The sequence below is a fragment of the Phyllostomus discolor genome, chromosome 4 (assembly GCF_004126475.2).
Source record: "Phyllostomus discolor isolate MPI-MPIP mPhyDis1 chromosome 4, mPhyDis1.pri.v3, whole genome shotgun sequence".
NCBI classification, from domain to species: Eukaryota; Metazoa; Chordata; class Mammalia; order Chiroptera; family Phyllostomidae; genus Phyllostomus; species Phyllostomus discolor.
The window spans coordinates 32,890,066-32,903,362 of NC_040906.2; the positions used below are offsets into that span (position 1 = coordinate 32,890,066).

At 37.4% G+C, this 13,297-nt stretch overlaps 1 protein-coding gene across 3 annotated transcripts in view; it reads left to right on the plus strand.

Annotated features, from left to right (window-relative positions):
- The window catches only part of DNAH7 (dynein axonemal heavy chain 7), a 229,811-nt gene that overhangs the window by 150,864 nt on the left and 65,650 nt on the right, over positions 1–13,297 (plus strand). For all 3 annotated transcript variants that reach the window (XM_036023151.1, XM_036023150.1, XM_036023152.1), the window contains one exon: positions 4,658–4,821. In XM_036023151.1, coding sequence (XP_035879044.1) covers positions 4,658–4,821 — 164 coding nt within the window. The remainder of the gene's footprint in view (positions 1–4,657; positions 4,822–13,297) is intronic.

Sequence of the window (13,297 nt, forward strand, 5' to 3'; positions counted from 1 at the left end):
AGCAGGATTCTCAGTGGCCACTGTTTTCGCTTGTTTGATTTATTTATTTATTTATTTTTACGAAACGGGTTTAAAATTGTTACACAGATAATGCTTCTGTCTTTAGTTGTTGGGGTTCTGGTAGCCCTTGTCCTGGTGCACAACCTCTGTATTCTTAGTTTTGTCTGTTCATGTGTGTCTTTGAATGACTGTCTGTGGTTATGGCATTAACATCTTGTAGTTCAAGTAGTTCAAATTTAACATGACGCTATTTACCTAGTAATGGATTTGTTTGTGTGACAATGTCAGAGACTGAGGCCTATAAAACTTAGAAGAATTGCTCAGAGCCGTACAGCCAATTAACGACAGAGCAGGAATGAGACTTGAAGTCACCCAAATTCTTAATTGAGTGACTTTCTCCTCTTCTGCATCAGTGTGGAGCAGCGAAAGGAGTAGCTGCAGCCACTCGTACCCTCTCTGGTGGTTCCCAGGAGCCTGCACTGGCTCCTGCTTTGTGGTCCAGGGCCATCCTGAAAGTTATACCTGCCAGTGCCACTCCTCCCAGCCCAACCCCCTCTAACAGACTCATTCCAAGGCACCATGTCTTGCTGACTTTACAGTTACCTACTTTTACAAGAATGGGGCTGCCAGTCAGACCCCCACACAAATGCTTCAAGGAAGCGATGAAGTCCAGAACTGAGACCTTGGGATTCACCGACAGAGCAAAGCAACAGTCACGATACAACCCAAGCTCATAGCTCCCTCTGTGATCTCACACCCACGGTCCCCACCCTGATTCCTGAAGGCACAAGATCCCATCTCATCTTATCAACATGAAAGCTTAAAGGCAGTTTTGTCTCTTGCTTCACTGTGTCAGCCTAGGCTTTCACTTTCCTTGAAGTCTCTAATGTAACTGTTTCTTCCTGTGAGTTCATTCTGTGGGTCCAGCTCCATGATCTTCTTTCTTTTGTTTCTCTTGTGTCAGGGCAGCTGGCAGTTTACACCCCATCAAGAGTTTCCTACTCCGTTCTAATTTTAGTATATGTGCTGCCGAAGTGAGAGCGAGGCCTATTCAACTCTAAACATAGTGGTTGTAGTGGCAACTTCAGTGTTCTGCCCAAGCTCCCTCCTGGCTTCCTGTGCTTTCATGTTCAAAAACCAGCACGTGTGTCACTTTTTGGGCACACTTCCCTTGGGTCCTTAGAACCCATTTGCCCAGTGCTTGGAGAGCTAGAATTGACTGGGAATTTACTTCCGTCGGACTTAGGCCTTCAAGAATGACTGGCGGACCTAAGAGCATAGGCACCTGCCTTTCTTCCCTCTGGTTGGGGCAACTTGGAGGAATATCTTACACACCTGTAGGATCAAGACTGGACCACCTGCTGCAGAACTGGCCGACTCCACCTTTAATTGGATTCTTCCAGTTCTTGTCCTGCTTCCTCTAGTGTCCGTCCTTTCATAAATCTTTTCACATAAATCTTCCTCTCAGAGTCTGCTTCTGGGAAACCCAACTAAGACAAAAAGACGTTACAATAATCTTGGTTTTTTTCTAACATCAAAGTCTCAGGATACCAAGAACCCTCCATAAATAGCTACATTTCCCTCCCTCCAAGCTTGAAGCTAAGCAGTTGTTAATTCTTCACCAAACCCTTTGCTAGTATTCTTCATTTAAAAACAAAACAAAACAGAAAACGTCAGTTCTCCTAGGATAACTGGGCCCACAGCACTTCAACTGCAATGCCCATGCCAATTGCAAAACAGAACCCTACAGTTTTGTAAGGACACAAGCCCTGGAATTCAATCAAGTTGAATTTTCCCTGCCAATAATCAATGTCAAAACGGTTTTGGTGCTGGTGAATACTTGCACGAAGGTGACACCCTTAATGGTCAATTTTTCATTTCCACCATCTCTCTTACCACCTGATTACCACCAAGGCCCTTGGCTTGTATTTTGAGATGCCTGTTCGCAGTCCCTCATTTCAGTTCATTTCAGTTATTCTCTGCAGCTACACCCCTACAGACATATAATTGGTCACTTAAAATTTTAATCCAGAGTTCACCTGTGATAAGTACTATACCTGTCACATATAAACAACATTCCACAATTAATTGGCTTTCAGTTTTTCTTTGTCCCCATATCATTGGCTGCCACGCCTTCTCCAGCATCAAGCTGTATGTGAGAACACCTGCAGACCTCCCCCAGCAGCATGTAGCTCAACCTGTAGCCTGACGACAGGAACAATGCCAATAGGCTCTGATAACTAGCAGAAAGAATACAAACTGGAAATGCTACCTACCCCTCCTCCCTACCACCAAACCAAACAAAAAAGCCAAGTGATGGTTATTAAGTACTCATGAGAGGCAAGATTTTTGTCCTTAGTGTTTGCCCTCTAGTGTTATACCTGTGAATACATTACATTACATGGCAAAGGGACTTTGCAGGTGGCATTAAGGTTGACAATCAGCTGAAGTTAAAATAGGAAGATTATCCTTATTTAGCGAGACTTGACTATAAGATACATCTAAAGTTTTTTTTTCTTGAAACAAAAGTGAAAAAGAGCCCAAAGAATGATAGGGGCATGTTAAAAGGATGTAGAATTTAGCTTATAGGCACTCCCACTGCCCAGATCATCAATAAATAATAATAGTAATATATATAACTCATTAAATAAAATTTAAAAAGTTGTGAGCAAAATGGGTGAAGGGAGTCAATAGGTATGAGCTTCCAGTTGTAAAATAAATAGGTTGTGGGGATGTAGTGTGTGACTATAGTTTGTATATGTGGAAGTTGCTAAAGGAGTGACCTTTGAAAGTTCTCATTACAAGAAAAAGATTGTAACTCTGTATGGTGATAGATGTTACTAGAATTTGTGGTGGTAATTTCATAATATATACATATATCAAGTCATTATATTGCACACCTGAAACTACTATATTATATGTCCATTCTATCTCAATTATAAAAAGAGAGATAAAAACAGGAAAAGATAAATCTAGCCTGACATAAATTCATATTTTTTCTAAATGAGTGCCTGACAAAACTCAGAACGTTTATATAGGTACAAATATCTTTCCACAAAATGCTTATTAACTACAATGGGAAAGGGAAAAGAGCAAGTTAGTGGAATAATACAGTATTTCATAAGCACTGTCTTAACTCAGTTTTGAATCATGATTAAAAACTCTGAATTCCCTATTATGGGCAGTTTGCTAAGCCCTCACCACAACCATTTTCCTTATCAGGCATTCCAAGGTTATAATAGACACATACCTTCTAGATGACCTCAGCTACCTGATACCCAGGGACAACCCCTTGTTAGTTGTATCTGTGGAATTATCCTAAATACTCAATACCCAAGAAGCCCATGAAACTTAGCTTGTTGTACATAAACTGCCTCCTGCAACCTTGTTGCTGCTACCTACCCTGTGTCCAGGTGTGCCCTCCTATGGGGCAGCCTCTCTCATTTGGACCAATAGCAAAGAGTTCTGCCTTTCATCTATCCAGGTGTCTTAGTGTTGTGTCCCACCATCCAGTGAAGCTGTAATCACACCTAAGATCATGTAATTATGAGACAGAAGCCTGGCAGGCAACACCATAATCCAGTGATGAAAATCAGTATCATCAATAAGGGAACAATTTGAAATCATGTACCATTGATGGAATGCAATGAGAAGAACACAATAACATTTCTGTAATATTCTTGCCAAAGTTGCATAACATGAATTGAATCATGAGGGAACATCACACAGACCAAATTAGGGGGGCATCCTACAAAATAACTGGATAATCAAGGTCATGAAAGTCGTCAACTCTCCCAAGGCTGTCATGGCCTTTTCTGTGCAATCCTAAGGGAATGTTGGCTGAACCTACTCAGAAGGAACCCAAGGGAGGTTTCACCATGCCCTCTCATCTAGCACCACTTCACACACACAGCATCTTCATCCACCCCTGGGCTGGTACCCAAAACACATATATCCATCTTCTCTATGCCTCTTAACCTATTTTCTCCCTAGTCATGTCTTTTACTACTTCTGAATTCTTTGATCTGTAACCTCAAATTGATCCTTGAGTTCTGACTTTTTGAGTGTGAACCTGAGCTCGAGAACCCTTCTTGTTTCTGAGCATCCCAGCTGGGGTATCTCAAATTCCAATATATATCCTGATCCCTGTTGGTTTCTAACAGCCCTACCATAGTTCCTCCCCCAGGGCATGTGAAAGCCAGAAACAAATGTTTTCTATGCCGCTTACCAGTTCAAATTAGATTTACTTTTATACAATAATATCGTATTAAGTTTGCTGGCTATTTGTAATGTAAAGAAAATATGTAGAAAAACATGGTGGTCCCCAACTACTTTGTCAGGTAAAGCTTTAGAATAATAGCTGGCAATTATTTTTTTCTACATACAAAATTCTGGCTTTATTAGTAAGTGATCTACCTAAACTTTATCTTAAATTGGGTATAGTTAATTTTTGTTTTGTTTGAAACAAAAATTAATACTTAGTGGACATTCTAAGCTATAATTTATTTGAAAAAATCTGATAAACACAAGTCATTTTTTAGATAGGATTTCAACAATTGTTTGTTGATTCGATGAATGAAGTATAATCACAGAGTTTACAAAGTATTCATTTAGTAACTTCTAACATTTTTTTTATCTTTCCATGTATGTCTTAAAGAACCAAACCAAGGAGTGGACAAAACTGTGCAAAAAAGGAGGTATTCCCTGCTCTGATGATTATTCCCTTATGAGTATCCTGGGAGAAGCAGTGACAATTCGAACCTGGAATATTGCTGGGCTACCTTCTGACTCATTTTCCATTGATAATGGAATCATCATAATGTAAGAAAAATATTTTTCTCACAAATGATCTCTATTAATCAGTAGGTTTATTTATCTGTGCAACTTTTTAAACAATTACAACTGGTAAACTTTGAAAGTATTGAAGAAAATTTTTGCTTAATTAGCTAAATTGCCTCTGTGTCACCTTCAAGCTTACCAACATCAACCTCATGTGATGGAAGAAGAAAAGAGACAACAAGTAATTGGAAACCTATTTGAAAAAATAATGACAGAAAACTTCCCTAATGTGGTGAAGGATATAGACATACATGTCCAGGAAGTACAGGGAGTCCCAAACAAAATGAACCCAAAGAGGCCCACACCAAGCCACATCATGATTAAAATGCCAAAGGTTAAAGATAAAGAGAGAATCTTAAAAGCAGTAAGAGAAAAGTAGTTAGTTACCTACAAGGGCATTCCCATAGGACTGTCAGCTGATTTCTCAAAGAATCTTTGCAGGCTAGATGGGATTGGCAAGAAATATCTGAAGTGATGAAAAGCAAGGTCCTACAACCAAGATTATTCTATCCAGCAAAGCTATAATTTAGAATTGAGGGCAGATAAATAGCCTCCCAGATACAAAAACTCTAAAAAAGTTCATCATCATCAAACCATTATTATATAGAATGTTAAAAGGGCTTATTTGAGAAAAAGAAGATAAAATATTTGAACAGTAAAATGGCAATGAATACATATCTATCAACAAGTCAATCTAAAAAATAAAATTAGTAAAGAAGCAGAACATAAACAGAATCATACATACAGAGACCGTTTTGATGGTTGCCAGATGGGAAGGGTGTTGGGAGGAGGGGTGAAAACGGTAAAGGGATTAAGAAATACAAATTTGTAGTTACTGAATAGTCATAGTGATGTAAAGCACAGCATATGAAATAGAGTAGCTCATATATGCATGGCCCATGGACATGGACAGTGGTGTGGGGATTGCCTAAGGGAGTGGGAGAGTAGGGTGGAGGGGGACCAAAGGAACAGAATTGAAACAACTATAACAGCATAATCAGTAAAATATAATTTAAAAAATAATAGTTCAATATGAATAATCACTCCCTTCTATTAATATTGGAATAGTTGAATATTGGAGACCATGGTGAATAAACCAAAAACCCAGATTACTTGCTTAGTTTTAAATCACTATTTAGCAATAGAGCAAAACCCTACCATAAGTAAATGAAGTCCAGAATTTTTCTTCTGAGGGTTTTGTTATTGCAGGTTAATGAGAGTTACAGCAGTGGGTTGTTGGTGCTGATGGTTTTGGATGTCCCATCTGGGTGTGGGACTAGCTTAAATGACGTGGATACACTTCTGGGTCATGGGCTGACTCGAGCTTTTACAACCTTGGGTGCCAATCTTAGAGTTTCCTTGTTAGTAGGTAAACATTAGGGAGACTGGGCTGGGAGAATACTGGAGGCTCACCCAGTCTCACTATTACCCCAGGTGTTACCTCCCAGAAGCTAAGACCTTCAGCCTGCCCCAGTGTGAAGACGATCATCAACTGTGTGTCATTCCCAAGTTCACAGTACCATGATCAGGAGGAAATGTTCAGCTCTGCGTCACATACTATTTTTGTTAGTTTTTAGCTTACAACTAAAAAAGTAATTGAGATAATAGTACTTAATTTAAAGTAAAAAGGTTGAGGCATGTGAATTTTAAAAATAGAGTTAACCACTACATATGAAAATTAACTATTAAACTTTTTGTTATGTAGTATTTATGAAGATTATTGCACAAATTAAAACTCTGGTGAACATTTACCTTTTACTTTTGTCCAACCAGACCAATTAACTTCAGCCTAAAGAGCAGTTAGATATTTGCTATTTTTTAGATCGTTATTGTTTCCCTCTCAGAAAATAGTATTTTGCTTTTCCCAAACACTTGTGAATGTAGTTGGTCATCCCATGTTGTGGGAATTAAGTCTTTATTGTTGTGATTTGCAATTTGTATAACTTTGTTCCATCTAGCAGGACATTATAACCATTATATCCATTGGAAACTAAATTTCTTCTTATTTTCTAGCAGATAAATGTAACTTTTCTTTTGGGTCCAGTCATATTCCACTAGTAATACTGTTGATGAATATTTCTGCTTTTAAGATTTTTTTTTATTATTTTGGAAGACAACAAGCCCATATTTCAGAGAAATGAGGTAAAAAATGGTGTTGATGAGTTGTATCCCCTAGATTTTTTGTCATTTGCTCATAAAAATGTTGAAATATTAACAAAGTTATGGTAGCAATTTTACTAAGAAAAAAACAACATTTTTTTCATTCTTGGCCTATTTTGTGTAAGTATTTTGGTAATCTTATAAGGAGAGGTTTCAGTAAATAGGTTTAGGGTAATTACTTTTAAGGTGATTATTATTTGATGTGATTGTTGAGTATCAGATAAGTATTTTATTTAATTGCCTGGTGCATTCTTCCATTCTTAGAGATACTCACTTGATAATGGTAATACCTAATATTGGACACTTACTAAGGACCTTATTCTGGGTTAAGCACTTTTCACATGCTGCTTCAGCTGAGCGAGGAGTCAATTATTCAGGGAAGCTGAAAAAAACCTCTAAAATATGGATCAGTTGGAATGAAAGTAACTTTTGGGACTATTGATACCTGAATTTCCTTGGCTAATTAGAATTTCAAGGGCTAGTGATAACATTAAATGGAATTGGATTGTATCTGAACATTTCATGGGGAAATTATTAGAATTGTTTAACAACTTGTTAAGTAGTCAGACCTATAACTAATATAATTTGCTTTTCAAAAATATCTTTTTCATTTACATGGATCTGAGAAATTAGGTTTATTTCAGCAGCAATAATAACTGAGAGGAATACCAACCACTCCTTGTCTTTTTATTTATTTTTATGTGTGTGTTGTAAATAAGGAAATAGCAAAATTCTGAAATGCACTGTGTGTGTGTGTTTTTTTTTTATTTGCTGGGATAATACTTTATTTTCCAAAATGGTTATATCAATAAAGCCCACCAACTATGCACAATTTCCCATTATTCTACTTTCACGCACACATGTTTCAGTCAAACTTAAATTATTGTTAATCTGATGTGTAATAGTATCACATGGAGAATTTTTTAAAAATTATGTATCGGTTTTGGGTATACAGCTTAGTGGTTAGACAATCATATACTTTACATAGTGTTTCCTTCGATATTTCCAGTACACCCAACTGGACCCATACATGGTTATCACAATATTATCGACCATATTTCCAATGCTTTACTTACTTCTTTGTGACTATTTTGTAACTACAAATTTTTACTTTCTTAGTCCACCTTTTTCACCCAATGCCCTAATTCCCTCCTTCCCTTTGGTAACCACCAGTTCTTTGTCTGTATCTGTGAGTCTGTTTCAACTTTGTTTATTTTATTCTTTAGATTCTACATATAAGTGAAATCATATGATGTTTGTCTTTCTCTGACTTGTTTCATTGAGCATAATATCCTCTAGGTCCATCCATTCTGTCACAAATAGTAACATTTCATTTTTTTTGAAGCTAAGTGATATTACACTATATGTATGTACTGCAACTTTTTTTAATCTACTTGTCTATTCATGGACACTTGGGTTGCTTCCATAGCTTGGCTATTGTAAATGGCACTGCAGTGAACATATTTTTTTTGAGTTAGTGTTTTGGAATTCTTTGGATATATTTCCCAAAGTGGAATCACTAGATTGTAAGGCAGATCCATTTTCAATCTTTTGAGGAAACTCCATACTGTTTTCTGTGGTAGCTGCACCAACAGTGCATGAGGGTTCCCTTGTCTCCATAGCCTTGCCAACACTTGTTATTTGTGGATTTGTTGATAATCGCCATTCTTTTTTTTTTGTATGAATTACTTTTTTTAAACTTATTTTAGGATTAATATTGTCATTCTTTTAAGATTTTATTTATTTATTTTTAGAGGGGGAAGGGAGAGAGAGAGAGAGAGAGAGAGAAACATCAATGTGCGGTTGCTGGGGGCCATGACCTGCAACCTAGGCATGTGCCCTGACTGGGAATCGAACCTGTGATGCCTGGTTCGCAGCCCGAGCTCAGTCCACTGAGCTACACCAGCCAGGGCGATAATCACCATTCTGGTAGATGTGAGGTGGTAACTCACTGTATTTTAATTTGCATTTCCCTGACAATGAATAACATCGAGCATTGTTTCATATGTCAGTTGGCCATCTGTATGTTCTCTTTGAAGAAATGTTTTTTTTAGATCCTCTACCCATTTTTATTTCATTTTTTTAAAAGATTTTATGTATGTATGTATGTATGTGTGTATTTTTAGAGAGAGTGGAAGGGAGGGAGAGAAACATCAATGTGTGAGAGAAACACCGATTGGTTGCCTCTCACACACCCCGAAGTGGGGACGTGGCCCACAACCCAGGCATGTGCCCTGACTGGGAATCCATCCACTGACCCTTTGGTTCACAGGCTGATGCTCAATCCACTGAGCCACACCAGCCAGGTGAGAAATATTTGAGATTTTACTGCCTGTTTTCTTTCTAGGGTTTTTATGGTTTTAAATCTTATACTTAAGCCTTTAATCCATTTTTATATTATTCTTGTATAAGGTGTAAGGAGGTGGTCTAGTTTCACTTTTTGCATGTAGATGTCCAGTTTTACCAGCACCATTTTTAAATACACCCTCCTTGTATGCTCTTGCCTCCTTTGTCATATATTAATTGACCATACTGGAATATAAAAATGCAACTAATTTCTGAACATTAATTTTTTACCCTGCTACTTTACTGAATTCTTTTAATAGTTCTAGGCAATTTTTGGTGGAGTCATTAGGGTTCTGTATATACAGTATCATGTCATCTGCAAATAATGAGTGCTTTACTTCTTCCTTCCCAACTTGGATGTCTTTTACTTCTTCCTCTGTCTGATAGCAGTGGTTAGGACTTCCAGTGCTGTGTTGAATAAGAGAGGTGAAAGTGGACATCCTCGTCTTCTTCCTAATCTTAAGGGAAACACTTACAGCTTTTGCCCATTGAGTATGATGCTGGCAGTGGGGTTGTCATATATGGTCTTTATTATGTTGAGGTATGTTCCCTCTATTCCCACTTTGTTGAGAGTTATTATCATAAATTGGTGCTGAATTTTATCAAATGTTTTTCTGTATCTATTGATATGATCATGTGATTTTTATCTTTCATTCATTTATGTGATATATCACATTAATTGATTTGCAAATATTATACCAACCTTGCATCCCAGGAATAAATCCCACTTGATTATTGTGTGTGATTTTCTTAATGTATTGCTAGATCCAATTTGCTAATATTTTGTTGAGGATTTTTGCATCTATGCTCATCAGGGATATTACCTATAGTTTTCTCTTTTTTATGGTGTCTTTATCTGGTTTTGGAATTAGGATAATGCTGGCCTCATAAAATGAGCTTAGGAGTCTTTGCTCCTCTTGAATTTTTTGGAATAGTTTGACAAGGATAGGAGTTAGTTATTTGAATGTTTGGTAAAATTCACCTGTGAACCCACTCAGCCCACAACTTTTGTTCACTGGAAGTTTTTTTATTAGTTCTTCTATTTCATTAATTATAATTGGTCAGTTCAGATGTTCTGATTCAGTGTTGGAAGATTGTGTGTTTGTAGGAATTTATCCATTTTGTCCAGGTTGTTCCACTTGGTGCCATATAGCTGTCCATAATATCTTCTTACCGTCCTTTGTATTTCTTTGGTGTCCATAGTTACTTGTCCTCTTTCATTTCTGATTTTATTTATATGAGTTTTCTCTTTCTCTTTTTTTTCTTTATGAATCTGGTTAGAGGTTTGTCAATCTTAATTAGCTTTTCAAAGACCAGTTCTTGGTTTCATTGATCTTTTATATTGTTTTCTTTAGCCTCTGTATCATTTATTTCTGCTCTAATCTTTATTTTTTCCTTCTTTCTACTCACTTTGGGCTTTGTTTGTTGTTCTTTTTCTAGTTCCTTCAGGTGTGATGTTAGACTGTTTTTTTAGATTTTTCTCATTTCTTGAGGTAGGTCTGTAATGCTATGAATTTCCCTCTCAGGACTGCTTCACTGTGTCCCATAGGTTTGGGGCTGTTATGTGTTTATTTTTATTTGTCTCAAGGTGACTTCTCATTTCTTCTTAATCTCATTGTTAACCCATTTATGGTTCAGGACCATGTTATATAGTCTTCGTGTGTTTGTGTGTTTTTCAGTTTTTTCTTGTAATTGATTTCTAGTTTCAGGCTGTTGTGGTTAGAGAAGATGCTTGATATGATTTCAAACTGCTTAAAATTATTGAGACCTGTTTTTGTCCTGATATGTAGTCTGTCCTAGATCATGTTCCATATGCACTTGAAAAAAATGTATATTCTGATGCTTTGTGATGAAATGACCTGAATATATCAACTAAGTTCATCTGACCTAGTGTGTCACTTAAGGCCGCCCTTCCCTTGCTAACCTTCCCTGGCCCTCTCCGCACAACAGACACCCCTATGCCCAGTCTGCTATCCACAGAGATGGGTTTTCCCTCAGTGTTTTAGGTGACCGCACCATCACTGCTGCTGCCATGGTAACATAGTTCTCCATGGTAACACAGAGCTTACCTGGGGGCAGGTAAAGAGGAGAACGAAGAGCAAAAACCAAAACTTGGTTTCCGGTCACATTGTCTGACTCACACACAGTTGTCTCAGTCCTCCAGTGAGGCTTTGCTCCCTGTGCCTGCCGAAGTTCCCCTGCAGGCTTTTCTCAGGTCAAAGCCAGCAGACGGTAAGAAAAACACCCATCCAGGAAACTCACCACCTCCTTACTGGTTGTTCCTCAAGTTTTAACTTCCCTCCCATTCAACTGCTGTCTTCTTTCTGCAGGTAGTTGCTTTTTTGTATTTTACCCAGAATCAATCAGTGGAAGACACAGGTTTAAATGCACTGAACCCAGTTTGTTCAGGGCCAGAAGTCCTTTCGTCTGCTTCTGAGGTGTTGTTCCATGGACCAGTATTCTCTTAGAGAATGTCCATTCATAGAATGAATTAACTTGGATGATGTTCATCAGATTTTTTTTGCTATTTCTATTTCACTAGATTATCATATTCCAATGTTATTTGATCTAGGAATATACAATTCAGTTGGGTGATACAGTTAGGAAATTATAGAATTACCAAAATAGAATATTATCATTTTGTGAAAGCACCATAAATGTAATATGGGTAAAGTACTAAAGTTTATAGAGAGAAAAGCTCAAAATGGGCTTTATGAAACTGTGTAGCATTTGAATTGACTGTGAAACATGACCAGGAGTTAGACCAAAAAGGTGGGACAAAGTGCATTTTGGACCAAAAAAACCAAAAACAAACAACACAGCATGATTATGGATATTGTGGCTAAAAAATTTGAAGCAACAGAAGGAAGAGTGAGTCATTCAGTGTCTTTGGGAAGCAAAGATGCAGCCTTATATTCACACCAATCCTCCAAAATTTCTAATGTGTGACAGAATGAAACTTCTACATATTTATAAGTTTTTTCCTTTCTAATTTCCCTTCTCACCCCTTTTAATTTCTTATGAATATGATTCTTTTATTAGTTGATTACATCTGAGATATGAAACTATTCTTTTGCTCTCATTTTTTTCTAAGTATAATGCATTGCATTGTTCATCCTCCATACCCCCTCCCAATAATTCATATGTTGAAACCCTAACCCCAGTTTGACTGTATTCAGAGATAAGGTCTTTAAGGAGGAAACGAGGTTAAATGAGACCATAAAGGTAGAGCCCTAATCCAATAGGACTAGTGTTTTTATAAGAAGAGCAAGAGGCACCAGGGATGCATGCACAGAAGGCTGTGTTGTCTGCTAACCAAAGAAAGAGGGTTCTGGAGCAACTGAACTTGCCAGCACTTTGGTCTTGAACTTCCAGCCTTTAGTACTGTGAAATATAATTTTATGTTGTTTAAGACAGACTGTGATACTTTGTTATGGCAGCTCACGACAACTAATACATTATATAATGTGGATACTAGAGGACAGGACTATCTTTTTCACCATATAAGCTACCTGGTTTGTATCAGGCTGTAAATTACATGCTAAAAATGTGATTACTTCCATTTGAGTGGACAAATTGTCCAATAAAATTCTAAATTCATATTATAATGAAATTGAATTGAATGTATTGTTTTGTTCTATACCTCCCTTTTTTTCTTTTTTGCCCCAGTCTTCTTTTATTTTTCTCCTGCACTTCTGATGTTCAGTGTGAATTATATGTGTTCACTTTTGAAGACTTTGCTTAGGAAAGTAGCCACTGTTATGACCTGTGTTTACTAAAACTTCTAAGAGAAAGAAAAAGGACAGTAATTTTTTTAAAAAAGATTTTACTTATTTATTCTCAGAGAGAGAGAGGAAGGGAAGGAGAAAGAGAGGGAGAGAAACATTGTGTGTGAGAGATACATCAATCAGTTGCTTCTTACGTGCCCCTCACTGGGGACCTGGCCTGCAAC